Consider the following 27,190-nt stretch of genomic DNA (forward strand, 5'->3'; position numbering starts at 1 on the left):
GCGATGATGTCAGCATACCAGCTCAATCAGTAGATATAAAGTAACAAACTTAGATCGAGTTGGGTTCAGTCCAACCACAAGTGTGTCTGCCACGAGAACAATGCGTTAGAAAATAGCATGACCATACTGGGTTTAGGATTTTGATATATGATCAGAGCTTAAATTTTGCACTAGCTATTAAACATTCAGAAATGCTCACTGCTATGCCTGCATGATCAGTGAATACATATATGCTAATAGAACAACAATAGAACATTCACTCTCTTGGGAGGGACATTTCTTCAACCATCTTCCATCCTTAGCTTACAAGTTTCACCATATATATATAAATGAGATTTCTCCGAGCATGAATCCTGCCCAAAGAAGTTCCAGCTTTTGATTAGCTTTAAAGGATTTGGTGTAAAAAGAGAAAATTATCACATGCTCACTTGCACACTGGTGCTTCGGGTTTCACTTGATTGCCCAAAAGTAACAATTTGTTGGGTGTAATAGCATGACATTGGAAATCCAAGGCTTGAGACTGGTAAGTATAACTAAGAAATTTGAAGACTTGTGGAATCCTTGCTGCACGGAAGAAGACAGTAATTTATGCAATAGTCATGTGATTTCTCTTACAAATTCATAATTCCTCCTGCCCCACTATTCAACAAAACCAAACAATTCATAACAATGAATTCTCAATTTAATTGGACTATATCTGTTACTATGATACACAAACATCAACTGAAAGGCTTTAACTTGAAAACTATTTTTGCAAAGAAAAAAAACAGAAATTTCTAATTAGATAACACTTGGGACTTTCTATCTTATGTAACCTCTAATTCGATAACAGAAATCCACGTAGTGCCTTGTAGAAATTGGAAATATAATACCAGGACCCAGTTAAATTGAAATACAAGATTACTTTGAGCTTATTACCAATATAGAATATAAATATATAATCTAAACCAAAATTGGTACCAAAAGGTAATCAAAGCCGCTAGAATCACCATGAAATTTAAGTATAGAGAAAGGAGCACATACTATAGAGAGAGAATTTTGCACCAAAGTTGGAATTAGTACAAATATGTCCTCTTCAAAACCACCATAATTTGTCAACCTTAAATGACTGGATCTAAAAACTCAGCTCTCAAATGAAATATTGTTTGGAATTTAACCATAACTTGTATCTTGTGCAGATAATATGTCACAAGTGGTTTGTTGACTGCATTTCTCTTCAAACATTATACAAAGCTTTGATGAACTAATAAGAAGAAAAGCTGATTGACTATTTGCATTGTTCTACAAGCACAAGCAAAAATGCACTCCCTTGTGAATAAACATATCCACATATTACAACCTATAGTGCAGCAACTGAAGAACATCAATTAACTGAAAAAAAAATCATGGTATATTCTAGGAATTCTGGCTACCTAAAGACCAAAATGTTAGTCATTACCTTAATTGCATAGCATTCCAGGTGCATATCAAGTCAAAACTGTGCAAGATCTGAAAGAATCAGCTAGAATGCTAATGTCCAGATTATGACCTGAAAAAGAAAAAGGATAGATGACCCTAAATACCACAAACTCCATGAAGAGAAACAAAATAAAAAGTTGGTTATGATTTATGAGATTTTCCTATGAAAACTATCTTGCTCATTTGCTTTTTTCCTTGATGCCATTTGCGAGCTGGTACAATCTCATATATTTCTCTGACTGCCTGCCAAAAAAGTACATGTCTGTGGAACTAAGTTCATGTATGAACACAATTAACCATAATTACAGATGTCTAAGATTATCATACAGTAGTTAGTAGCATGTCTATTGACGGTATAAATTGAATTACATGCCAGAGTTTCTTGTGGTGGCAAACAATTAATTTAGAAGAAAATATTTATTTTGTTTATACAAATAAATCACAGTCATCTATTGTTATCAATTGTTGTATCAATTCGTGTTTTATAAAAAATAAGATGGAAATATCAATGAGAGTGCATGATGGATCATGATTTTATTTATCATGTAACAATGCTGGACATTATGCCTATTTAAATTAGTTATTTTTACCTCTACTAAAATAATAGCTTTTTTTTTGACAACTTAAGCTTGAGCTCAAGCTATTTTTTCCTGATTTAAATTAAAACAATAGCTTGATTTTGTAACAACCTGAGTTTGAACTCGAGCTTGCCGCATTTCATAGCTCAGGTTCAAGCTCGACTAGTTTGACAAGATAAACAAACTACTAATAAGCTGAGCATGTGCTGCCCTGGATCAAGTCTAGGAGCTCGATCATCATTTTCAAGCTCGAGTAGAATTTCAATCATGTCTGAATTATAACCCTATAGTCAGTGAAAGGAGAGGAGGAAAGCAAGTAGGGACAATATTTACCAAGTATTAGCATCCAAACTGCTTTTGAAAATGCTGCTCATGATAATTCACTTGTACAACCACCTCAAAGTCATTAGCCGAAGGCCAAAATAATTTATTTAGTAATAGCACCAAAACTGCTTCATATTGCATTTTATGGATTTCATACACAATTGCATTAAGGATTTCTAGGAAATCATTGTGGTTGAAACATATATTTGTTCTTTGGGACCTCCAGTCGACTACTCAAGTCTTGAATGTCTTCGTATCTTACTTATGAAACTTCAACTAGGATTAGGTTACTTAAGAAATTAATCATTGCATCACCTCGTTTAATCAAACCACCTAATATTATATCTAGGTTCAGTACACTATTTGCTCAATCACAATCTGAACAGAAAGGGAAGGAAGATAATATCCTAAACTACATGCTTATTATACATCTGAGTACAATTGTTAAAAAAGAAACATCATCAGTACTTGAAACAGATTATCATCTCAAAAAAGATAGCTTAAATAATTGTTTCCAAGGAAGATGGACAAATTGACAGTAACAACTCAAATCTCCGCTTACAAAAGTTGTAAAACAAAGGAGAGGAATGAACAATAATGAGCTCTGCATTTTATGGAATTATAAAGTTAACCACTGTTGAAGGCGTGCTTCTATAAAGAAAAAAGATATAAAGAGTCGATTGTTGTGTAATGTTTTGCTGATCAACATAAAGAAATTCTAGCTGAGTTTATGCTCCACAGTGGTGCTCCACTAAAGCTAGTCCAGACAATGCAGAACTTACTCTTTTATCCTATTTGAATATAATACGATACTGAAAATTTGCATATGCAATATATTGTTAAACTTCTTCAATCTTATCAACTGTCTTTTTTTCCCTTAGTGACGTACCTATATAGGATGATTAAAATGGTTATTAGAACATTTACAATATAACCATTGTATGCAGACAAAAAAAATACAAAGAATACTTAAATGCAGTTGAATGAATCACATGCTCCCAATTCTAGATACTTTTCTTTGTGGTTCATAATATCAATGACAAACCATGACCACAAGGTGAGTGTGCATGCCTATATCACGGTACCACCTACATGCAAAGAATGCAATTTCGCCTGAAACTCGTACAGGGCTTACCTCCTGATAAGCCATGTGAACCAGGCAGTAACCATGTTTCATCTTTTTTTTTTTTCTATCCCTAAAACCCCCACCCATCAACCACCAAAGCCTCTTGTGACCTGCACCACACACCACAAGCTGCTCAATGCCCACCTCCCACTGTACACCGATGGTACTCCTCTTGTCCCGATCCTCGTCTGCCACTGCCTCCTCATCCTTCTCCACAGCCATCTCCTCCTCATGTACCTCCTTTCCCTCTTCTTCTGAGCCACTTCCTCTTCTCCTCCTCCTTCACCTCCTCCTATCCTCTTGTTTTCTTCCTCAGCCTCCTCCTCCCTGGTACTGCCGGCATCCCATGTGTCATTACACTGTTTAACACAGGACTCATACCAGTGTCAGCAACCAGCACTGGTCCAGTACCCAAAATTGCAATACTTGCCTACATGTCTGTTCGTTATTTAGGAATATGCCGATACTAGGAATGCATGTTTATACACAATATCTAGGCATGATATAGCATGAAGCGAAATCCATGTTGCGCTCTTGGGTGCCCAAGGTATAGACTTCAAAGGTTGTAAAAACTTGCAAGAGATATGTAATGTCATAGCCGTTCAGATTTATTTTTTACATGCCAAAAGATTTTGTGGTGTGGAGGTATCTGGTGCGAAGCTCAAGCCTTAAAGCTAGCAAATAAGGAAATTCAAATAACAATCATGTCAACTTTGGTAATGTACACATTTCAGATAAGACAAAACTGTGGAAGTATGAACTATGGCTGCAGTCTCAAAAGTGGACAGAGGTAGGTAAGTTTATGCAACTTTCTTAGCATACCCATAATTAGCCATAGACAAAAACACATTCAATTATTAGAAGAAACCTGGAGGGTATGAAGTTGATCAGAGTTGAGGACATTTAAAACCCCTTTGCAGCGATAGACATCCATATTAGATTTCTTCTCCCATAGAAGATCCTCTAGCCAAGAACGAACCTGCATGAAAATAATGTCAACTAGAGGAATGCAAGACCAACCTAAAATTATCTTCATTGCATCATAATAAAAGTTGCATAAAGTAGCATTGTTTTTCACAATAGCATGGGTTAATCCATGATCTAGGAGGCATCTTACAGAAAAAAAAAAAAAACTGAGACCACTATAAGTTGATACTTCTGTAGAAAACTTGTAATAGAAGTATAAAAGTCTCAAGTCTCAGCTCATATATTTAGAAAATGAATTTATTCTGTGCACTTCATCTCTGCCAAGGGCCATGGCCACCATTGATCTGATAGACATCATATCCTTTTCTTTGGAAATTTAATTATTGAAAAGCATATTATCTGTCACACATGCTGCCTTTAGTTTATGAAATAATCACATGGAACAATGCTCCATGGTTTGAATCAAATTAATCAAAGTGATTATCGATTACTCAGTTGGATCTTAAAGCATCAATGTAACCTGGTGAATTAATTGAAAACCTGGAACTACTTACCATGCATTAATAATTTGAAATATAGACATTAAAAGCTAGTTAATGTTCTATTGTCACTAAATGACACAGAAACAAGCAAAAACAGATAATATGATACTAGTGCTTGCATCCAACTGCTATTAGGGATCTTAATGGAAGTAAGAAGTACCAGAACTAAAGAAACAGGCACCCATGTTGCTGGTAAATAAGACCCTACCATATCTAAATCAACTGGTTGCTCCTCATAAATGCACAATGTGCGAAGAGTGTTATCATGACGGCTTCTGCTAAATGTAGATTTACTGTCTTCTAAAAGTTTCTCCAGATGAGCTATATTCTGATATAAATATACAAAAACACCTTAATCAAGTTTGTCCTGAGTCGCAGATTCAATTGGGATACATAGCATTCATCTTCAAACCTTAGCACCATAGGCCTTCCGATCCAAAATTTTACACAGATCAACTTGGCAACGAACACTATGTATGACAGTGGCAAGTGAGTTGATATCATAGATCTTCTTTTCCAGTTCTTCCAATATGGATGAAGTATCAAGCCCATAACCCTCTTGCAAGACCAAATCAACTTTGTTTAAAATCACGACATCCTACATCGAAGAGAAGGGAAATTAATGAAATTCAAGATAACAATTTTTGCATTTCCTTCTTCAAATTAATTCAATTCACAAGTGAAAGAAAAGAAGAAACACCATACATGAAGCAGTCCAAAGAATACGGAAATAAATGACAAATTAAAATTGCAACTGAGTAAGCAGAGGAAATACAGCGAATGCTATCTGAAGGAATGCTTCAGGAAAGAAAGAAGACTTAAGATGCTCCTCAAGCTGTCGTTGTAAGTTTTTGGCATCCACAACCTATTTGGGGAGGCAACAGAAAAGTTGTAAATGAGTGCAATAAGTAGGAAAATAGAGTAGCATTAAACAAGTTTTACAGACTAGGAAACCTCAGATATTTGACAGGAGGATTACTTAGATAAGAATAGTTTCCATTCTGGTTTGCTCAAGAGAAGAAGTTGAAGAACTTCATGGACAAATGTATATATCTGAGATAACCAGTAAAGAAAGACCAAAAGTTCCAGAAGTATATGAATATTGAATTATATTATTGTATACCATCTTGCAAAAGAAAAGTTGTTTAAGATAACTTTCACAGGAACCAAGCACTATAGACAGTAGACACCACTTATGCGCATCATACTTTGACTTGTATATGACAGATAGCAGAAATTCTATCAACTCAACCGACATGGGAAATCATCAGAACAGTGAACATAAATAAACATCAAAGCACATAAAATACATACTGCAGTAAGATGTGATTACCTATTGTCGCATGGTAATCAAGTAGGGGATAAGCAGAACAAACTAGCATATCAATACAATCAATCTGACATCAATTACAAACACAAAACAGACCCTCGTTTCATTTTCCAAAGAGAAAAGTAACTGGTTATATGAAATAAGCAAACTCACTGTGATTATAGAATCAAGAGTAATTTCTGACTCCAGCTGATCATCCAGCCAAAGAACAGAGGCAAGGGGAGCAGGATCAGCCAGTCCAGTTGTCTCCAACAATATATGATCGAGTCTGAGGCAGGAAAACAAAAAAATTACAATATAATATATGTACCTCATGTCTTGAAGAAGGATGGGAAGAAAGAATTAATTGTTTCCACATTTCCCCTTTTTTTTCTTCCTTACACCTCAAAAATCAGATAGGCAAGCTCAGTAGCAGAGACATCCAAAAAAAACAGTACCTGGGAAAATTTTACCAACAAGGCATCCCTATGGATCTATTACACAACATTACTAACAAATGTAGAACAGGTTGTAGCATGATGGCCCATGAAGTCTAACCTTTCTTTCCGCTGAACAAGCTGCTCCAGAGCTTGTACAAGGCTGTGCTTAACGGTGCAACAAACACAGCCATTGGCCAACTCCACCCATTCCTCCACAAGCGCACCACCTTCACCCTCATTGATCATCGCCCTCTCTACTCCTATCTCCTCTCCAAACTCATTCAATATCACGGCAATCTTCTTTCCATGTTGCGCATTCAGGATGTAATTAACTAACTGGAAATTCAGAATACAAGCAGCTTTATAATCTGTTCCCTATGTTTAGGTATAAACTTGCTAACAATAATTTTCAGCATACTTTTAGAAATAAAATGGGCATCTAGATGAATTCTCGGACTGCAAATATCAAACTCTTGATGTACGATTACTAGTTTCAGTAACTGTACAGAATCGAACAAAAGCGAGCAGGGAGGCGAAGGCAACTTCCTGGTTTCCAAACTATAAATGTGAAAGCCATGAAAGAGTCCATAAATCATCCAACTAAATTAATTCATTTCTTTGCCCATATAGACTTTTCTTCTTAGAAACAAAAGGGAGAAAATATTACATGGCACAACCCTAATTAACCAAGAAATCTTAGCAAGCTGAAGTCGGAATAATCAATCTATGAATTACTTCGGCGATGGAAGGACATAAGACGGACCGTGGATTTGCCGGCGCCGAGGTACCCGGTGATGACAGTGACTCCGACCGGAGATTCCTCCAAGATTCCCCGCTGTACATTTTGAGAACGGTAGGAACGTTCCGGAGGATTACTCTCGGGTTCTTTTCCAATTCGGACGGCGAGAGGCGGGGCGTCGTCGTCGTTCTTCATGGCTGAAGCAGCGGAGCGTGGTGTTTACGATATCTCGGCGATCGAAGTAGCTTGAGGGAGAAAGGTAAGGAAGGCGGCTCCGGAGGAATTATACAAGGTATTGCAAATCACCGTCAAATCAAAATCGGACGGCTAGAATCTCTGGGCCACCACCCTCCCAGACAACCACATGGCTCCTTTAAGAGCAATCCATACTATGCCCCATATATTCGTACCGCCGAATCTACCAAAAGGCCAGCAGCGGGACCGACCATCAATCAGCACCAGAAGAGAACGGTGCGGTGGTAGACGGGTGGGTAGAAGGATTATTCGTGCCTCCTTTTGATAACTTATTCTAATTACCAAAATAGTTCTGGAAATTGGAAAGTGATTTATTTCTCTTGACGTGCTGCCCTGACCATTCACAATTATTTAAGAGCAAATCTAGCCACCCACGAACCTACCATTGAGCTAACTGGATGCACGTGTAAGCCTCAACAAGTGTACCAATCATTTTCGAGGTTAGAAGCCATGCTTTATTCTAGAATATCCGTCATTAATTTTTATCTTGGACTGATCCTTTTTTATCACTTGATAAAAACATTCCTGCGTTGCATCGGTCACCCACGGCGAGTGGCGCCACGTGTCGCCTTCGCCCCCATCGCGAGCGGCGTCGGCCGTCGCCTCCCACCCCTCCTCCCTTCCCCCTTTACCCTTCCCTCCCCCCCCGCCCCTCTCCCGCCGCCCTAGACTTCCATCGGCGGAGGCGACGGGACGCCACGGGCGGGTGCTGTACAGAGGGAAGGGATGGGGCCGCAATAACGTGTGTTTACCAACGATAGCATATGTTGATCTGTCGTCAATCAGCAAACTTCAAGTCATTGCAATTATTGTATTGCTTCTCCTTATAGCTATTCCTTACCGCGTCAAACTCGCGATCTTCGTTGAGCCTCAACGAAGCCTCTCTCTTCTCCCCTCACCAACGAAGCGATCTGTGCTACCCTTAATCCACCTCGAGAAGGTCATCGGCTTATTAACCGCAATTCCTCACTACTACTAGATAAAAATTATAAACAATAAGATAATAAATAATAGATAATATATAAATTATATGTTACACATTATTTGTAATAAAAATATATAATAATTATTTATATTCAAAAAAAATTTTAAGTAATTCATATATAGAATTTCATGTGGTAGGAACATGCCTAAAAAATCTTTTGGATCTTTTACTGTTTAGTTTAAAAAAATCTAGCCCGATTACTTATCGATGACCCCACACACGAATGAAAAAAAAAAAAAAAAAGTCTCAATTTAAGAACTCTAAAATTTCAATCAGAGACAAGTAATGAAAGAAAATTCAATCGAGAAATAAGCATGATCAATAGAACAAGTAAAGATTGAGAGGCAAATCGATTTTATAGTGGTTTAATCTTTTTAACCTATGTCTACTATTGATTTTTTTTCCCAAAAGCCACCAACATTTACTACTAATTTTTCTTTCAAATAGTAAAGATTAACAATCCTTCACAACATTCTCATTTTCAAAGCTGACGAAAAAATCTTTACACTTGATTATTTTTAAGAATCTCACAGATTTTAAATTTAGTAACTCAACTAGAAACTCAAGAAGATAAAACTCAAACAAAGCTTGATTTTAATATTTTAAAAGCTCAAGAATTATTATCTCTCAACCCCCAAAGCTTTCCAAGAATTATTTTAAAAGCAAGAGAAGCCAAAAGAAAAGAAAGAATTTTATAAAATATAGTCATACCTCCAACTATATCCCCATCTTTCTCAAGTTTCCAACAATCAAAGTCCCTCGTCAAAACTTTATCTAACTGTTGTGAGAAGTCTCAAACCTTCGTAAGAGATTCCAATAGTAAAAAAAAAGATGTCTTTTTTAATCGTATTTTTATTTTGTTTCTTTAGCCCTTATAATTGATACTTTTATTTTACAAATAATAAATAACAGATGTTATTTTTAAATTATATATTTTTTAGCGATATTGTTTTTCTCCATTAAAACTTTTATATGAGAGGTGATATCAGATTAAAGGATCGTGATATTATAAGCTCGATTTCCCTTGATGTTTAAGGCGCTCAATATTTGTGCAGCACCCATTCCTTCTTTTAACTTCTTGATAATTTTAAAGAAGATTGTGATGCTCAATTTCCAATTCCAAACGGTTAATGGCTTGTTGATTGACTCATTGTGATCACTGAGCTGGCAGGAATCACAGTAGTAGTTTGACGTTCAACTGCTGTTACTGTGTTTTCTTGTCCATGCAGCTCTGTTTACGCCTACGTGGCCGCATAGATATAATAAATCTATTTATAAGCATCCCACCTCCCTCTGTATATAAATAATTCTACCAATCCGACAGAAAGCAAGCAAGCAGCTTAGTGTCGTCGATATGCCGCAATACCCGAAAATAAAGAGCTTTTATTTAACGATCAATTAATGAGCTCTTTTAATTGCCATTCCCGTACTCCCGCAAAATACGAGGAGGGTAGTTTAGTAAACTCCATCGTCTTAAGACGCGCTTAATAGACGCGCACCCACACACGATAGAAAATAATAATAATAACAACAAGAAAAACGTGACGGACGCGAGCAGTTTGCCCTCTTTCGGTCCTCGCCGCCAAATTCACTGATTTCCATCCCAGATTCCCCTCCGATTCCTCCTTCAAATCTCTTAACCCAATCCCGTGCTGATCCGGCCTCGTCCTCCGCTTCCGATTGGTACCCCATCTCGCCTTCCTTTGAAGTGCATGACGGCTTCTAGGGTTAGGGTTTCCGTGCCTCGATTTCGATCCCCGTCTCCGGATCTTGTTTCATCAATACGTTCTTCGATCTGCCTGCTGCCTTCGCCGTAGCTCGATTGATCCCGATTCGCTCGTTGGTAGGTAGATCGAAATCGAATCTAGGGTTAGGGTTTGATTCGGGTTCTGGATCCGCTTGGTTGCTGAGACCCGTTTCCTACATCTTTTCTTCCATTATCTTCGTCTGCATTTTGCCGCGTTTCCCCTCTTTCAATCTATTGTTATCTTTTGTGAAGCCGGAATCTCCCCGATTCCGCCTGTTTCTCCGGGGGTGGGGTATATCACGACCATCTATCGAATCAATCGATAGGTCTTATTTCCGGAAGAAATTAGGACCTAGGATTTGCAATTTTTTTTAATCACTTTGAATTCTGGGAGTTTCAGCTTGTTGGTAGGTTAATACATATTTTTCTTCTTGTTTTTCTCAAATTTCTTTAAATCTGTGTTATATAGCAACCTAAATTTTGTTGATTGATGTCCCAGGGCACACTAGTTCTTTTTGGTGGATTACTCCTTAAAGGTAAATAACAGTCACGAAATGCAGCAACCTGTGTTTAGTTTTATGTCATTCTTAGCTAAATTAGATTTACATTTTTGTCCTAAACAAGTTACTTACGTTATTGAAAGAATAGTTAAATTAGCTGCAGCAACTTGGTTTTCACATTTCATAATGTTGACAATTTGGAAATGGCTTTCACTAGTATTACATGTCTGAACACTTGAATTATTTGAATGAAGGTTTGCCTGTTCTGTTTGCTATTAGGTTACTTATACAAGAGAACAATTTACTGGGATGTAAAACTCTGGTTTTTGCCCATTGATATCCAATTACTTCTATGGATTTAGATACTGGTACTGGAATCCTTGCTAAAATCTTCTCGTACTGGTATCTATCAGGTAATACAGTATGGTTCGATGTGTACTGCTGAAAAGATTTAAAATATATGAGATATCTGTAATTTATTGGTGTGATCGATACATGTCCTTTCCGATATGGTTTTCGACTGGTCAAATGAGTATATAGTGTTACAATTGCCTCCTTGTTTTTTCAAGCAAAAATGGCCTTGTTGGTATCGAGTGTTGTCCTATGGATGGAAGTCTTTATGCTGATTTGCTTGATCATAGTGTTGGAAACATTGAATTAAATGACCAATGCAGCAATAAATTTTTTCATTTACAAGACAGTTGTTAAATTGTAGAGGTATATGATTAACATATGGTAGTGCCAATGAACTTGTACAGGACATACATTATCATTGTTTGTGAAATAGGCTATAATTAAGCTGATACAGTATTTAATCCATCACCTTTCTTTCTGTAAATGCATAATGCTGAATGCCCATGCCTTCTGTCAGGATGATTGCCGCCAATGAAAAGAAATCTAATTGTCTACACAGAGGAAAAATTCTGCAGCACACAAATGCAAAATGAAAACATAAAATATGAACTGGATTGCCAATTCTTTTCATTTTGGCTATTTATTGGAGGAGTCTTTTTGTGTTAAGCTCATTACATTTTGGCTATTTATGGATAATTTATCATATAAGGATATTCGTTGTTGTGGTCTTTGGGTTGCTCCTTCATTGTTTCTTCTTGGGGCATTTTGGTGCTGAAGATGTATTTTCTTAATATGAAAAGCTTGTTCTTGATATTTCATTATTTCTCATTGATGGCTTCATTTTTCCTGTTGTTTGTAAATGTAAATTCACTGTCTCTATGCACTTAATTTGCTTGCTTTAGCTTTGATTGGATGGTAGTTCTCTTTCTGGCTATTTGAGCATTGGTGACCGTGAAAGACAAATTGCTGGCATGTTCTTTTCTAATTTCACCTTCATGACAGATGTGAGCATTTTTTTCTTCTGTAATCCAACACTGCAAAGTTGTTCAGGTGGATGATGGAGGGAAATTTAGGAAAATTTAATCGTTGCAAAGATTGGTAAATTTTGATGGTGTATAGTATGGGTACTTTTAGGACAAAGGAGATCTTTTTCAAAAGCCATAGCCATAGACCTAAAACTCCAACTATCGTAGTGCTCTCAAAGGACTTGCTGGTGTCATGCGATCTTTTGACAGAGTAAGGCGTGCTTAAATTTGATGCCGAATGATGAATTTGTTATTAATTGGAATTTTCTTGTGCTACTTAGACTTGACATGTGACACCTTATAAGTTTTCAGAACTTGATGAATAAGATAATTTAAAGTGTCAGGCATGTAATATTTTAAGAAACCATGTGTAATACTATAAGGAACCATTTGTTTTATATATTCACAGTATAAGCAGACATTATCGCTAAGAAGTTGAGAATTACAGTGTCATAAATCTAGAAGTGGAACAGTGTGGATATCTGGATGAATTGATCAGGAGTCTTTAATATTGCCTCTGGATGTTATTTTTTGGTTATGTCTGGATGCTGACTAAGACCTTTAAGTAGGAAACATGATTGATTGTATGTTGGATTTATATAGTCAAAAAGATCATTGCTTGTTTCTTAGTTATTGATAACATATACTATCATCCCTATAGTCTATTTTTTTTCTAATTTGCCAGAGTTTCATGCCTACTTCTGATTACTAGACTGGTACACACTGGACTTTGACCAGATGTGTTTTTGGGTAAGTCTTTGTTGTTTAATTGCTGCTGATGGACTTAATTATAAGAATCAGGTCATTCTTTTGATCTACAAGATTTTGTTCTCCTACATTAGAATAAGTAGTCATTGAACCACGTTACAGTGTTTTGCTTGTATGTTTTTTTTTTTTTTCACTTTTTTATCTGGTTCAGTTTGTATGGAACAGTCATCGAGTGAGATGTTCCAAGTTATTCATGAGGTTCTTTGTCAATGTCCAAATTTACCCTCTTTTTGGAATATATAAAAATGTTTCTCCATGTTTTTATCATTCGGGGGCATTTAACATTTGTTTTTTATTTTCATAGAAATTGTTGTTCTCCTAAGTTGTTTTAGTTGTTGGCACCTTTTAGACTTACTTTGCTTGTTACTTTTGTAGGTTAAATATGGTGTTCAACCAAAATGGACAGCCATTTTCTGGTCACATGTCTGACCAATTTGCTTATGAACATGAAAGACATCTGGCTTATGATGATCAACTTTCACCATTTGCTGAAGATTCTGCATGTGAGGCTATCCCTTCAAAATCACAATCTTCTGGTAACTAAAGGGAACACTTAGTATGCAAGTTACAGGGAGTAATTAGCCTACATCTCCTTATGTTTTTTTTTTGTTCTTTCCCTGATGTAAAGATGAAGAGCAGAAGGGTTTCTCGAACTGCCACAAAGATTTTGAGAATGTGACTGCTGATCCTCCCTATGACAACCTTCGTAGTGATCTCAATGGCAATCCTAGCTTTTCATGGATGGTGGTCAACAACAGTGAAGTCATTTGGTCAGAAAATGGCAAAAGGCTGTTTTGTGATGACGAAACTTGCCTATATGCAAGGAAGCATTCAAAGCAATTGGGTTCATTTGAAGACAACTGCTTCCTTGCCTTTGAGAAACCACCTTTAGGTAATCTGAATATTGAACTATATTCTTGCTTTAATCAGATAATATATAAGATTCTGAAGCAAGATATTAAAATATTCTGACCTTTTTATGAAAAAATGTGTTTTTAGCTGCTGCTGCTGCTGAGGACTTGAAAGATACAAGAATCTCTGTTGCTGTGGATGCTATTAATCAGGCAACTACCAGCCATTGTGTTGCACAGGGTAATAGCAGAGAAGCTGGTTTGGACACTGCTCGAGAACCTTCCCATCATAGTTATATGGGTAATATCCATCAAGCAGTTGAATTTGATCAAGTTGAAGAGATCTGTTCACCTGTTTTTGATTACTTCAAAAGGAAACATGTTGCTATTGGAGTGAATCATCAGGTTGATATTCCAGAGTGGAGATCTAATAACCATATTGGGGATTATGAGGATTTTGCTTCCACATTGCCTTCCAAGACAACTCCACCGTCATCAAATCATGTAGTTGATGAAGTTGAAAGTGATAGATGGGTCGGGACATGCGCAATGCCATTACCTGAATCTGCTTTATTGGCTTCAAATGTTTTAGTCTTGCAATGCAAGGACTGCGGATGCCCAGATGAGGGTTCAATAAGATGTGTGAGGCAGCACGTGATGGAAACAAGAGAAAAGCTGAAGAAACAGTTAGGTCAGGACAAGTTTATAGAGTTGGGTTTTGGCGATATGGGTGAGGTTGTAGCTCAAAAATGGACCGAAGAGGAGGAACAGTTATTCCATGAAATTGTGTTGTCAAATCCTGCATCATTGGGCAAAAACTTTTGGGATAAACTGCCTCAGGTGTTTCCAGCTAGAAGTAGTAAAGAACTAGTAAGTTACTACTTCAATGTTTTCATGCTTCAGAAGAGAGCTAAACAGAATAGGTTGGACCCCCTGCATGTAGACAGTGATGATGATGAATGGCAAGAAAGTCATCATGGTGAATTTGCAACGGGAGAAGATGAAGATTCTGTAGTGGAGTCTCCTCTGGAAGATGAAGATGAAGATGAAGATGAAGATGAAGATGATGATGATGCTGGTGAGGAAGATGAAACCGAGGAGGAAGAAATATCTGAAACAGCTGATGACATAGAGAATTGTGATTTTTATGCCCTCGCTAGGAACAATGAAAAAGGGACCTGTGGTGCTGTGAAAGGGTGCATTTCTAGTCAGACAAACCTTATCTCTAACATGCAGTTCACAGAAAGCAGTCTGTATAATTGTACAGAGGAGCAAGACATTCAAGATGATTCATGCACATCCTTTGAGGGCCAGCATAATGGTTCTGATTCCTGTGATCCTCTCGGTATCTTTGACCTTCAACATGGTTTGAATGAGGATCATGATTTCTGCAAAGAATACCAGAATGATAGTTTAAGTCGGTTAACAGATGATGGGTTCTATGATGGCCACTGTGATCCAAAAGCATGGGATATGAGTTATAGCTGTGGGGCAGAAAAAGATGATTTCTTATCAACAAATAACCTGATAGAGGAGGTGTTTGGAAAAGAACCCGGCGACGACAAATGAAGAGAAAGGCAGTTATGGTTCATGCCAATATGGCTAGTCTTGGATAATTTTTTTCCTTTTTCCTTGCTTTACCTTGTATCGCCCACTATGATTGATATCCCAATTGAGTAAATTCTTATGACTCCCACTTGGTCTAGGATAGGGATTGCTGGTCGGACACTGTAGCCTTTCCACCTTTCCTTTGTTATTAGATCGCCGTCTTGTAAAGAAAAGTGTTTAATAATGGAGGAGTGAAACCTCCTCTACCCTCTGGGAGAACCGTTCAGAGGGAGGGGGGGGGGAGAAGCAAATTGAAACCTCGCCAAATTTAATTCTTAAGATTTAATATCTATCTAGTAGTAAGCAGTGTGTCCAGAACTGTTTCTCGTTATTTTATGTGAGTTCTTTTCCCTAAATATCTTCTGGGTTCTTTGGTCGTTTCATGTCTGCCTTCCCTCCAGATTTCGATTGCAGAGATTCCTATTATTATCTCTTGGTAGCAGATGTTTCAATGTCCAAGCGGGGTAGGTTCAGACCCCAAAAAACTCGATCCATGGAAATGGTGAGATCAATACAAGATTGGACCGATACCGACTTTCGCACGTGCCTATATTGGGTTGTGACACGTGGGTGTGAAGCTTTCGAGGCAACAGTTGTCAGTCCGTCAATGCAATATTAATTCAAGCACCGCAGAAGTCAACGTTTGACAGGTGGGCGATGTCTTCCCGGAGGCTCCACATTTGAAGTAGTCAACGTCAGCGTTGACCTCGAAAGGCCGAACGGATGCCCACCACGTAAACAGGGACCTAAATGGGCGCAGTGCAAGCGATGATGCACTAGTTTGCGTTGATAAGGTCAACTGCTAGAAACAAAGGCCCACCGGCGAGATATAATCCTCGATGCCAATTAGACGATTTATTAGGAAGAACTTTTGAATATTAGTTAACAACATAATTTTATTCCTTAAAAATTTTCAAATGATGTACCGTTTTGAGTGATTTTCCGATTTATTTTTCTTTGATAAAATATATATGAATTTTTTTTTATTTATCATTCTTAATTTAAACAAAAACCTAAAAACTTATATGTATATATATATATATATACATATATATATATACATACATATATACATACATACATATGTATATATATATATATATATATATATATATATATATATATATATATATATATATATATATATATATATCTTTCTAACGTTGGCTATCATCTATAGGTATCGCCTTCGAAGCTCTAACAAAAAATTGGCACCTTTTAGGAATATTAAGAACACTTTTTTATGTATTTTATATTTATATATTTTAAAAATAGAAATTAGCTATTAGCAATCATGGTTAATGGTGATTTACTTGAGTTATAGTTATACGAACACCAAGTTTAGTTAATAGTCAGAAGGAGATTTCCCAGCTCTGCACAGAGCAAGAAGAAGAAAACTCTCCAATCTGTATGTAGGTGAAGCTGCACAAGCACATTAAACCTCATGCTCTGCCTTGCCTGGAAATGCACGGGTGCAACCAAGAAGGAGGGGCCGCACGCGTCGTGCCGGGCCGCATTGAGACATACTGCTCGAGTATCATCTCTGTGCTAGAAACACACCTGAACGAAGACTAGTTGTCGTTTCCTTGGGAAGCTTGGAGACTTTTGTTCCCGCTAATGGTAGATCTGGTGGCATCCTCGTGGCCTGAAGAGCCGCGTCGTTCAAAGCTGTCGCTGTCGCTGTCGCTGTGGATAAAAACCCGTAAAGCCTTGATCTCTTAGTTGAGGCTCCAGGTATGCCCCCCCTTTCCTCTTCTCCCTACACAAGATAAGCTAGCACTTCTCCGCTGGTTCACCGTAGTCTTTGGAACTTGTTTTCAGATACTGATGAGCGGTGACTCTAAGACCATATTGCCTACAAGTTTGGAGGCAGACCCTTCCACCTTTCTCGGACATCAACATTCAAAATTTTCAGTTTTAGCAATGGCCTCATCTATCTAGGTTTAATAATCGATTTGGAACTTCAAGGGTGGTGTTGGCTAGATTGGACAAAAATTACTGTTCCGTATCTTGTTGATCAATTTCACATCATGCATCACTTCTCATTGGTGTTTCTTATATTGTGAATGATGAACCTAAAACCAAGATTCTTACGTTTGAGACATATTGGTTGAAATACCAAGAGGTTAGGGATATTATCTTTTCCTTCTGGAGGAACATTGGGGGATCATACAACCTGCTTGTGGACTTGCATGCCAAGTTGTTTTACACCTATCATCACCTATCATGCCAAAGACTATTGCTAACACTGACAAGAAATTTCTAGGTCTATTGACTCCTGAAAATGTTGGGTCGTGCATAAGTGGGGTTTGGACGATTGAACTTTTTGAGCCCAAATCGAAGAAAAGAAAAGTAAGGCACGTAGTTGAGGGCAAGGTGAGCGAACTGGTGCAACAAGCGTGAGTGCAGCGAGAGAACTAGGCGGCGCAAATTATATATAGAGAATCTTTATAGTAAACTGTATAATCCTAACGGTGTTGATATGTAGTTTATCCTATTTGAGATACTTTCCTGCTGTACCTATTTTGTGATATCTAAAATTCCCTTATTACGATATCCACGAAGATACGTTATTCTTTGAACCAAAATATATCATCTTAATGTTATTGTGATCCTCTTACTATTAATAGTGGAAGTTTGAGGTGGACTACAGTCCCGTGATTTTTTTCGCATTGAGTTTTTCATGTCAAAATTTTGGTCTCACTGTGTGATTGATTTATTGCTTTACTGTTTATGTTACTCTAGTTGATATTTGATATTAAGTTGATATTTTGATGAAGAACTCATTTTGATATTAAGTTGATATTTTTTCTAACAGAAAATGCACCAGGCTGCTATACCTACTTAACCAATTGATTGCTCTAAACAAATAACTTCATATAAAATGGTCCACAAAGGCCAAAATTAAAGGTGATAGAAACATTGCCCTTCTTTGATAAGGTTGCCATCATTAGAATTGCATAAATCTCCTCAAGCTTGAGACCGGTATGCTTATCGAAAGGATAATGATATTCTCTCCAACTTCTCAAACTAGTATATTTATCTTGTGACACCCTATGAATCTATTTTCCTCTCATTATTGGGATTCCATTTCTACTTTCCTAAGCTCTTTGATAAGCTATCGAACCATTTAACCCGATCGAAATTAATGATACTTCATCGGATGGTAATGTGAAATTTGAATTACTGGGACTCCCTTAGTAATAGCATCGTTGAAGCTTTTAACTTTTTCACCGTAATCTCTGCCTCCTAGTTGAGGGAAGACGTTTGTTATCTTTATACCTAAGAAGAATAATCTAGAGAAAATTAAAGATTACAAACTCAAGTTAATTTCATATTTTTTTGAAGAATATATACTAAATTTTAGTAACTTTATAACCATAAAGTATTGTTATTAATATTATCGAGAAGTGATTTAGTCAAACCTTCCATCGATTGTGTCTATCGGTCACATCTTCAGTTATAAAAATACTTTAAAATAATATAAATAATTTAAAATTTTATATGGTAAAAATCTAAAATATCAAAGTTAATAAAATATAAAAATATAAAAATAAATATATACAAAACTTCACTCACATAAAATATGATAAAAATAATATCATCAGCTAACATTATATATATAAACCTTCATGCACATATGCACATTAAGTAACACATGATAATTCTTCCATATACATATCTTTGAATCAACAAATATAACCCATGATTCCTTTAGGATCAGTGCTCTTGGAGACTACCCCAACACTGATGGTGTTAATATCACTAACCTGATCAATATCTAGGTTGCCAACTCAATCATCAGCATCATTGATGATTGTATCTCCATCGGTTCAAGCTACACCAATTTGATCATCTTTAATATATTGTATAGCCTCAGACATAATATTAGCATTGGTAGTTTTGACAAGAATGTTAATGAGAAAAATGTCATCGGGTTGATGGTGAGAAAATGCACTCTAACCGATATAATAAATAGATCGATGATTAGGACATGATAATCTTCTTCATCTACATTGAAAGTCACCAATTTTCTCTTTGAAGACATTATTATGAACAATGTCTATAACCCCATTATTATAGATCAAAACTATTGTTTCTTTGCTAATTGTGTCGAAAATATATACCTTATTGTTTCTACTACTATTATATGTATCATCATAGTTGTTAATTGGACTTAAGTCTTAAAATTTATGCATCATCCCTAGGATCATTCTCTAGTTAAGATTAAGGGCATCGAATTCAAAAATATCAAAGGGACCTCTACCTCGCCAAAAGCTATAAAACTAGTGTGCAGCAAGATTGTTCTATGCGACACCAGCTTAGAGTACAACGATGATGATAAGAAAGTCAAAACTATAATGTCTACTTATATTCATGTCTATGGTGGTTCCAATGGGAATATGAAACCTAATTCCTACATCTAATTTCTGATTGTTAGGTTGTGTGACAATGAATTGCTCCACATGAGAGTTCTCTCTTTCTTCTTTCGTATATCTCCTCTTTATGTTTTTTTTAAGTGTAGACCTTGTCTAAAAAAAAGAAATATATGCAAATTGACATCACTAGTTGAACAATTGCATCAATCAGTTAGATTTCATGTTTAATTATAAAATTACTTTAAAACTTTTAAATAATTTAAATTTTTATATAGTAAAAAATCTAAAATATCAAAATTAATAAAAAATAAAAAATCTTAAACAAATGAAAAACAAAACTTTAATATTGTAAAATATGATAAAAATAATATCATCAACTAATATTATATACATAAACCTTCATACAGATTAAAAAACACAAGATAATATATAAAATATTAATAGATAAATATGATATTCAGTTACTTAAGCAAGAATATTAACATTCATATACGATGATAGTCAGAATAATATTTATTTTAATGAGAAAGATACAATAACAAGAAGAGATGATGATGAAAAGATAACCTTAGAAACAACAATGATCAACGGTGAACGGGCAGACAACCGATTTCTAATAGAAGAGAAATGAAAAAAATATAGAAAAATGATATAAAAAAAAGAGGTGATAGGTGGGAGAGGAGATGAAGAGAATACATATGAGAGGAGGGGTGGAAAGAGAACAAACTATGGAGGAAGATGAAGATATATAGGGAAGAGATGGCAAAAGAAATAGTGCACGACGAAAGGAGTCTTGGAGGTGGTGAATTCGTTCTCAAGGAATCTTGGATGATCAAATCATTTGTTGGGTTAGGTCACTCCAATGTGAGAAAGCCCAACAATAAATATTTTAGCCAAATCACTATGATTACATTTTGAAACATTCAAGAGACATAACTCGTACTTTTGCAGCCGCCACTATAAAGAGAGAAAATTTTCTACGTCTTTCTAATATTCATCCAGCCATTTATCTCTAGCGATATGACAATAAGTTTTTATCAAATCGTACTAATCTTTAAAGATATTTTAGATTTAGCGATCTTCATTTTGAATAGTGATGATCTAGTTTGGAGATCTTCTTCATAGGGTTTTGACTTCTTGAACAGTAGTTATTCACTAATTATTTTATCACCTATCAGTTCACTTTGACTCATTATTGGGTAATATTCAACCGTTAGATTTGGTTGAAACTTTATCAGCAAGTATAAGGCTTTTGGTTGTGCATTCTGAATGGCAAAGATCGAGTTTGAAGGTCTTTAAGTATCTCTTTTTACTGCTTCAACAAAAACTATGCTGTTGGTTTTCTAGTTCAAATAGTTTCATCTCATTTAGGACTGTCATTTATAGTTTGATTTGGTTGATTTTTAGTAAACATATTTTAGACTAGTAGTGTTTCTTTAATATGATACTTAACAATATCTATCCTATGTGATTTCTATTTCTGTTTGATGGGTATTTGAGTTGTGGATTTTGAATTTATTATGAAATAAATTTATTCGTGGATCTTTGCTACTATAAACAATATTTTTATAGTGGAGATTTTAATTTGAATAAGGAGAGGTCCCATGATTTTTATCATTCACATTAAAGGAGTTTTTCACTTAAAAATTATCGATATTCTTGTGTGCTTGTGATTTAATTATTCATTGCCTTCTAACATATCCATACAACTGAGAGAAAAAAATTTGATAATTAATTATTTTTATCCATATATATTTTTATCCGATTTTTCAAGCATCATTTTGGAGAGTGGTTTTCCTTGCTATGCCTCGTCATGGCAATATGTTTGTTGAATACTCTACACTTAAGTTTTGGATATATATTTGTTTTCTTAGCTTTATGTTGTCCGGATAGATCCTTAAATCTTGTAGTGTATGATCATGACAATTTTTGTAGGGCAAATAGTTATGCATGTTTTTGGTCTTTCTCGTAGGAACCCAATTGCTTTGGATTTTATCAAGGTAGGTAATATTAAATGATACCACCCGGTATGTACCGGTCCGATGGTATACCGGTACGCAGATCACCCGCTACCGGACGGAGCGAAAAAAAAAAAAATATATATATATATATATATATATATGTATATATATATACATATATATGTATATATATATATATATGTATATATATATATGTATATATATATATATATGTATATATGTATATATGTATATATGTATATATGTATATATATATATGTATGTATATATGTATATATATATATGTATGTATATATGTATATACATATATATATATATATACATATATATATATACATATATATATATGTATATATATATATATATACCGAACGGTATACCGCTTGGTATACAGTTTTGTACTGTACCGAACGAACGTCGAAACTCCGGTACAAAACGAAATTAAATACCTTGAATTTATAAATCTGGTTAACCTAATATAGACTTCTTTCCTTTATAAAAAAGTGATACGTATTAATTAATATAATTTCAAGCTATGGATGTGTAAAAAAAAAAGTTTATTTTTTTATAATATTTTTAATCTGATCATTCAAAAAGAAGAGACCAAAATAATATTTTAAAGAGAGAATAAGAAATGGAGGGCTTTTCTTAGTCTTTTTCTAGGAAAATTACGATAAATCGCCCTAATTTTTCTCTCTCCCCTCCGTGTTGTAAGGCTAACGGTCCAATTTTTCCTTCTCTCCCCCACCCACCGCCTGTTATATAACCCCCAAGTGCGCAAACGAAATGGAGGAAGAGGAGGAGAAAAGGAGTCACCTTTTCCCGTCGAATCGTCTTCGGTGAGAATCTTCTGTCCTCCCCCTTCACTTGACGTCCTGGGAGATACATCCAATGGCCCGGTTTTTTATCTCTAATTCCCGTTTTGTTTGCAGATGTTTTGACCAGATCGAATCGGAGACGAAGAAAAGGAGGAGGCTTCCTCTTGTTCGCGTTCTTGACCCTCTCGAATTACATCACGAGTTTAGTTTCCAGACCTCTCGATTTGAAATTTGTTTCCTTTATATGGTTTTGGTTTTCGACCTCAATCATTGCTCCTCTGTTTCTTTAGGTTGATACACAAGAGAAAAGGAAGGAGACGAAAAGAGAAGTGGTATGTCTTTTTGCTATGATGTCTTTCTTCAAATTGGGTTTGGAAATTGTGTTTCCTTTGTCATTTTCTTGTGATTTCTTCTGATTTTGACGATATATCTTTTTTTTCTGAGGAATTAATGTTGTTCAGGGATCTTTTTGTTGATGTTAGTTGTATTCTATCAACTACTTGGATTATGATTTGAGATTGTCTTCTTCTCAAAAGACTGTCTCAGTCTATGTGACTCTTAATTTGTCTTGGTCTATGTTCCTTGCCTTCTTTGATTATGTGACTTTCTCCTGTAAAGCTATTCCGGTGCTCAAGTACTAAGATTTGCCCTTTGTTTCTTTCAGCTTGTCTCTCTACCATTTTCAAACGTTGTTGCTATAAGATTTTCTATGTTTGGGATATACGTTGGCTTGGGTCTTTCCTCTTTATCCATTTTTCAGTCTTTTTCCATGCTGTATTATTTCTTTTTTTTGTGAATATGATATGCTCTTCTTAATGTAATAAGATTTCAGATAATGTGTTATCAAGCCGTGTAATTTGTTGTGTTTGATTATTTACCTTCGTCGTCCACATATCTTTCGATGAGATGATTTATGTAGTTCATATTCCCTTTCTCCCCCTATTTATTTGGTCTATTACCAGATACTGAATTGGATCACTATTTTTCCTAGCTTATCATTTCTGTAAATGATCATCCTGGTGGGTTTCTCATATATCTTCTCCACCACATGCTTAGTTTTGAGTTATTATCCAGTGGTGAAACTGCTCTTGGATGCATTGGCTTGCTGTGCAGATCTGCATAATCTTCTTGATGGAGTTTATATTTGTTAATGGTTCTCATTAATATACTCTCTGTCTTGTAAATCCTTTATCTTTATTTATTAAAGTTTACATGATTATTATTAATATCTCTCTTTGCCCTATAGCTAAGATCCATTGATTGCCTTCTGATTGTGTTGGTAGGTACAAAAAAAATGGAGATCACAGTTGACTGGGGTCACTAAAATCCTTGGTTCCTGAATCTGTACCTATCACTTCTTTGCTTGAATCCGACACCACCAAGATGCCTGTATCTAGGGGTGCCAAGCAACGTTCTTCTGACCCTGCTTTATCGAAGCCCAACCCTTTTGATTCAGATTCTGAATCTGAAATGAATCCTAAACATGGAATGTCTTCCTCAGGCACAGCAACTGGTAAGAAAAATCCGAAAAGCTCCTCTAGATGATGAAAATGAAGGAAGAAAGGCCTCATCTTCTTCATATTCATACTCAGCTTCTGCAGCTGCAAGAAACAGATATAAGAACGATTTCCGTGATGAAGGAGGGTTGGAGAACCAATCTGTGCAGGAACTGGAAAGTTATGCTGCATACAAGGCTGAAGAAACTACACAAAAAGTAAATGACTGTCTCAAGATTGCCGAAGTCATAAGGGAAGATGCTTCAAACACACTCGTGATGCTGCATCAGCAAGGGGAGCAGATCACTCGTACTCATGAAACTGCTGTTAGCATTGATCAAGACCTTAGTCGGGTATGCGTTCTATACCTTTATATCTCTTTGCGCATCAAATTTTTTACATTCAAGATCATAATATAGGTACACAAAGTCAATCTGAAAATGAGCTACCAGATGTGTGCCGCATTCATACATTTCATATGATATTGTTTGTAATTATGCCGGATATTGTTCTTGTTGTATAAGCCGATAGAAAGGTAACTTATTGGTACTCATGGTGGAGATTTCCTGAGTCATGTCATCCTTTGCAGGGTGAGAAACTTTTGGGGAGTCTGGGGGGCTTTTTCTCTAGACCTTGGAAGCCAAATAAAGCTCACCAAATAAAGGGTCCGGCTCCTACAACAGGTATGTACATATAAAAGAACCAGTAAAACAAGACTAATTTTGGTTGGTGTCTGTGCTTGATTTGGTACTCCTGCATTCAGATGATTCATTGTCGAAGAAGGTAAGCCACATGGAACAGAGAGAAAAGTTAGGATTGTCTTCAAAGCCTCAGTCAAATCCACGGCATTATTCTGAACCCACATCTGCTATGGATAAAGTCCAGGTTGGTGTTCTTATGACTTTTAAGATGAGCAGTGTCTGGATTATTCGGTATTATATTTGGATTTCTTGTAGATGGAGAAGGCAAAGCAAGATGACACCCTTTCAGATTTAAGCGATGTCTTGGGCCAGCTTAAGGGCATGGCTGTTGACATGGGTTCAGAGATGGACAGGTCGGATACTAATTTATTCTTCTGAATTTATATTCTTTCTTTATCTACTCGCTCGCACATAAATTCGTTAATGCTATAAATGTTAGCTGGTTAGTGTGAGAATTGATGTTTGTTTGACTAGTTAGTGTCATCTTGCTATAGCATAAATTGATTGAAGTCACTGATAGAGGATTAGTAGTAGAACTGATCTCCGTGCTAGCATTCTCATTCAAATTCTTGAAGGATTTCAAGCTTTCCTACCTCATGTAGCTGTGTAGAGGATGTTGTTGCTTCCTTGCTTTTTGTGTAGCATTTTCTAAGAGACTTTGACAAAATTTAATTTGAGATTTGGTCAAATTCAAAGGTTTATATTGTTTCCTTATCATATTTTCTAGTGATAAAACATATTATTAGGAGAGAAAAGAGAGCAAAAATTGGATGTTTGATTCCTAGATGCATCTGTGAGCATACATATTTGTTTGACACGAGGAAAAAAAAAAAATAATAATCATAAACATAATCACAAATGTTAAGTGAGAACTATTGTCAAACATAACCAATCTTTAATTAAAAAGGAAAGCATCGGTCATCGCATTAGTAATCAGTTTCTATGTTCATGTTAGCCCTATGGATGCAGTATGTATCATCAATGGCTTTTAGATATTTGTCACCTCAGTATTCAATAATCTTTTAGATCTTTTGTTATGCAACCTTTTCCTTCTTCCACATGTCCGGGCATCTTCTTTATACGGTTTTGTGTGTACATTTTTCCATGTTCATTTTCATGTAGAGAAATCAACCTTTTTATTTTTGCTTAATGCTAGTGAAATGTTAAGACTGGATGAAACTATAGTATGTTAACTGAGAAGAGAGATGCTAGGTGAAACAGAGAATCGTTTGATTTATTGCATGTACCGTTCACATCATACCAATGTGGTTGGAGCATTTGGCAGTTCTGTGACGCTCATATCTCTCTTCTTGCATAAAAGAGTTACATATCTTAAATCTTGATCAAAGTGAAGAAAAAGTTGCTTCATTCACCTTGAGTTCAAGAACTGTTGAGGCAGATCCAAGTTGCCGGGGATAATTTACTGATATCTCTCTTCTTGCATAAAAAAATTACATATCTTAATAAAGCTTGATCAAAGTGAAGAAAAAGTTGTTTCATTCATTCACCTTGAGTTCAAGAACTGTTGAGGCAGATCCAAGTTGCCAGGGATAATTTACTGGTTTCTGTCTCTCAGATGACACCCCTAATCTTCTGGCTGCTTTGCAGGCAAAACAAGGCATTGGATGCCTTGCACGATGATGTGGATGAGCTGAATTCCAGGGTGAAAGGAGCCAACCAACGTGCTCGCCACTTACTCGGGAAATAGAGCGCAAATGTTCCATCATTGAATATACCACCGGTCGAAGCTGCAAGTCGTTGTTGTGTTTACATTTACTCCCCCCCCCCACCAACCCCTTTTATTTCTGTCATATGAAAACTTTTCAGCCTTGTACTACACACGCCTATTGCTGCACTACATTTTTCCTGCTCATTAATGATTTCTGGAGTTTTCAGCTTTGTATTGTACACCTGTTTTACTGCACTCTTCTTCCTGCTCATTAATGATTTCAGCAAAAAGATGATTCATATTCCCTACAAGTTTCTCAAACACATGAAAGGTGATGATGGCAGACTCATTTGAGAGTGCACATAAGAAAGAGGTGTATTTTGGCATCATCATGTTAGGAGGCTGTAATCATTTGAAGTTATCAGATTCCTTGAGCTCCTATTATGCTCAAACGGGCTGCTTTGTTGAAGTCAAAGGCAAGCTTAAACTCCAGCTGCGAGTGAGCTACGAGTTATGAGAGAGTCGAGTTCAGAGGGAAGAAAGCAAAATAAGTAATCGTTTGATAGATAGATAAAAAGAATACAGTTGTTGATGCAGAAGCATTGGTAA

The 27,190-nt window shown here is 36.1% G+C and overlaps 3 protein-coding genes across 12 annotated transcripts; 2 read left to right on the top strand and 1 right to left on the bottom strand.

Annotated features, from left to right (window-relative positions):
• Positions 1-105: 105 nt before the first annotated feature.
• On the bottom strand, positions 106-7,714 carry LOC135585536 (uncharacterized). 8 transcript variants are annotated; one of them, XM_065188352.1, is made up of 11 exons: positions 7,468-7,713; positions 6,823-7,040; positions 6,439-6,553; positions 5,731-5,820; positions 5,368-5,553; positions 5,116-5,283; positions 4,355-4,465; positions 1,619-1,697; positions 1,439-1,527; positions 429-564; positions 106-353 (listed from the first exon to the last, which is right to left on the bottom strand). In XM_065188352.1, exons 1-8 carry the CDS (start codon positions 7,636-7,638, stop codon positions 1,638-1,640), a joined length of 1,119 nt encoding a protein of 372 aa, XP_065044424.1. In that variant the 5' UTR covers positions 7,639-7,713; the 3' UTR covers positions 106-353; positions 429-564; positions 1,439-1,527; positions 1,619-1,637. The 8 variants fall into 8 exon arrangements, with proteins under 8 accessions (XP_065044424.1, XP_065044422.1, XP_065044428.1 ...); XM_065188350.1 differs by having other exon boundaries at positions 1,619-1,701; XM_065188356.1 differs by having other exon boundaries at positions 5,164-5,283; positions 7,468-7,712.
• Positions 7,715-10,218: 2,504 nt separating this feature from the next.
• Positions 10,219-15,631, top strand: LOC135676793 (uncharacterized). 2 transcript variants are annotated; one of them, XM_065188358.1, is made up of 5 exons: positions 10,219-10,837; positions 10,930-10,966; positions 13,453-13,613; positions 13,706-13,969; positions 14,077-15,631. In XM_065188358.1, the coding sequence occupies exons 3-5, from the start codon at positions 13,460-13,462 to the stop codon at positions 15,495-15,497; spliced, it is 1,839 nt and encodes a 612-aa protein (XP_065044430.1). In that variant the 5' UTR covers positions 10,219-10,837; positions 10,930-10,966; positions 13,453-13,459; the 3' UTR covers positions 15,498-15,631. The 2 variants fall into 2 exon arrangements, with proteins under 2 accessions (XP_065044430.1, XP_065044431.1); XM_065188359.1 differs by having other exon boundaries at positions 10,219-10,366.
• Positions 15,632-22,672: 7,041 nt separating this feature from the next.
• On the top strand, positions 22,673-26,880 carry LOC135677802 (SNAP25 homologous protein SNAP33-like). 2 transcript variants are annotated; one of them, XM_065190205.1, is made up of 9 exons: positions 22,673-22,736; positions 22,830-22,916; positions 23,006-23,047; positions 23,999-24,228; positions 24,308-24,564; positions 24,801-24,894; positions 24,975-25,096; positions 25,168-25,265; positions 26,521-26,880. In XM_065190205.1, exons 4-9 carry the CDS (start codon positions 24,099-24,101, stop codon positions 26,618-26,620), a joined length of 801 nt encoding a protein of 266 aa, XP_065046277.1. In that variant the 5' UTR covers positions 22,673-22,736; positions 22,830-22,916; positions 23,006-23,047; positions 23,999-24,098; the 3' UTR covers positions 26,621-26,880. The 2 variants fall into 2 exon arrangements, with proteins under 2 accessions (XP_065046277.1, XP_065046278.1); XM_065190206.1 differs by having other exon boundaries at positions 24,317-24,564.
• The last annotated feature ends 310 nt before the right edge of the window (positions 26,881-27,190 follow it).

This window comes from Musa acuminata, chromosome BXJ1-6, assembly GCF_036884655.1.
Source record: "Musa acuminata AAA Group cultivar baxijiao chromosome BXJ1-6, Cavendish_Baxijiao_AAA, whole genome shotgun sequence".
Taxonomy (NCBI): Eukaryota; Viridiplantae; Streptophyta; class Magnoliopsida; order Zingiberales; family Musaceae; genus Musa; species Musa acuminata.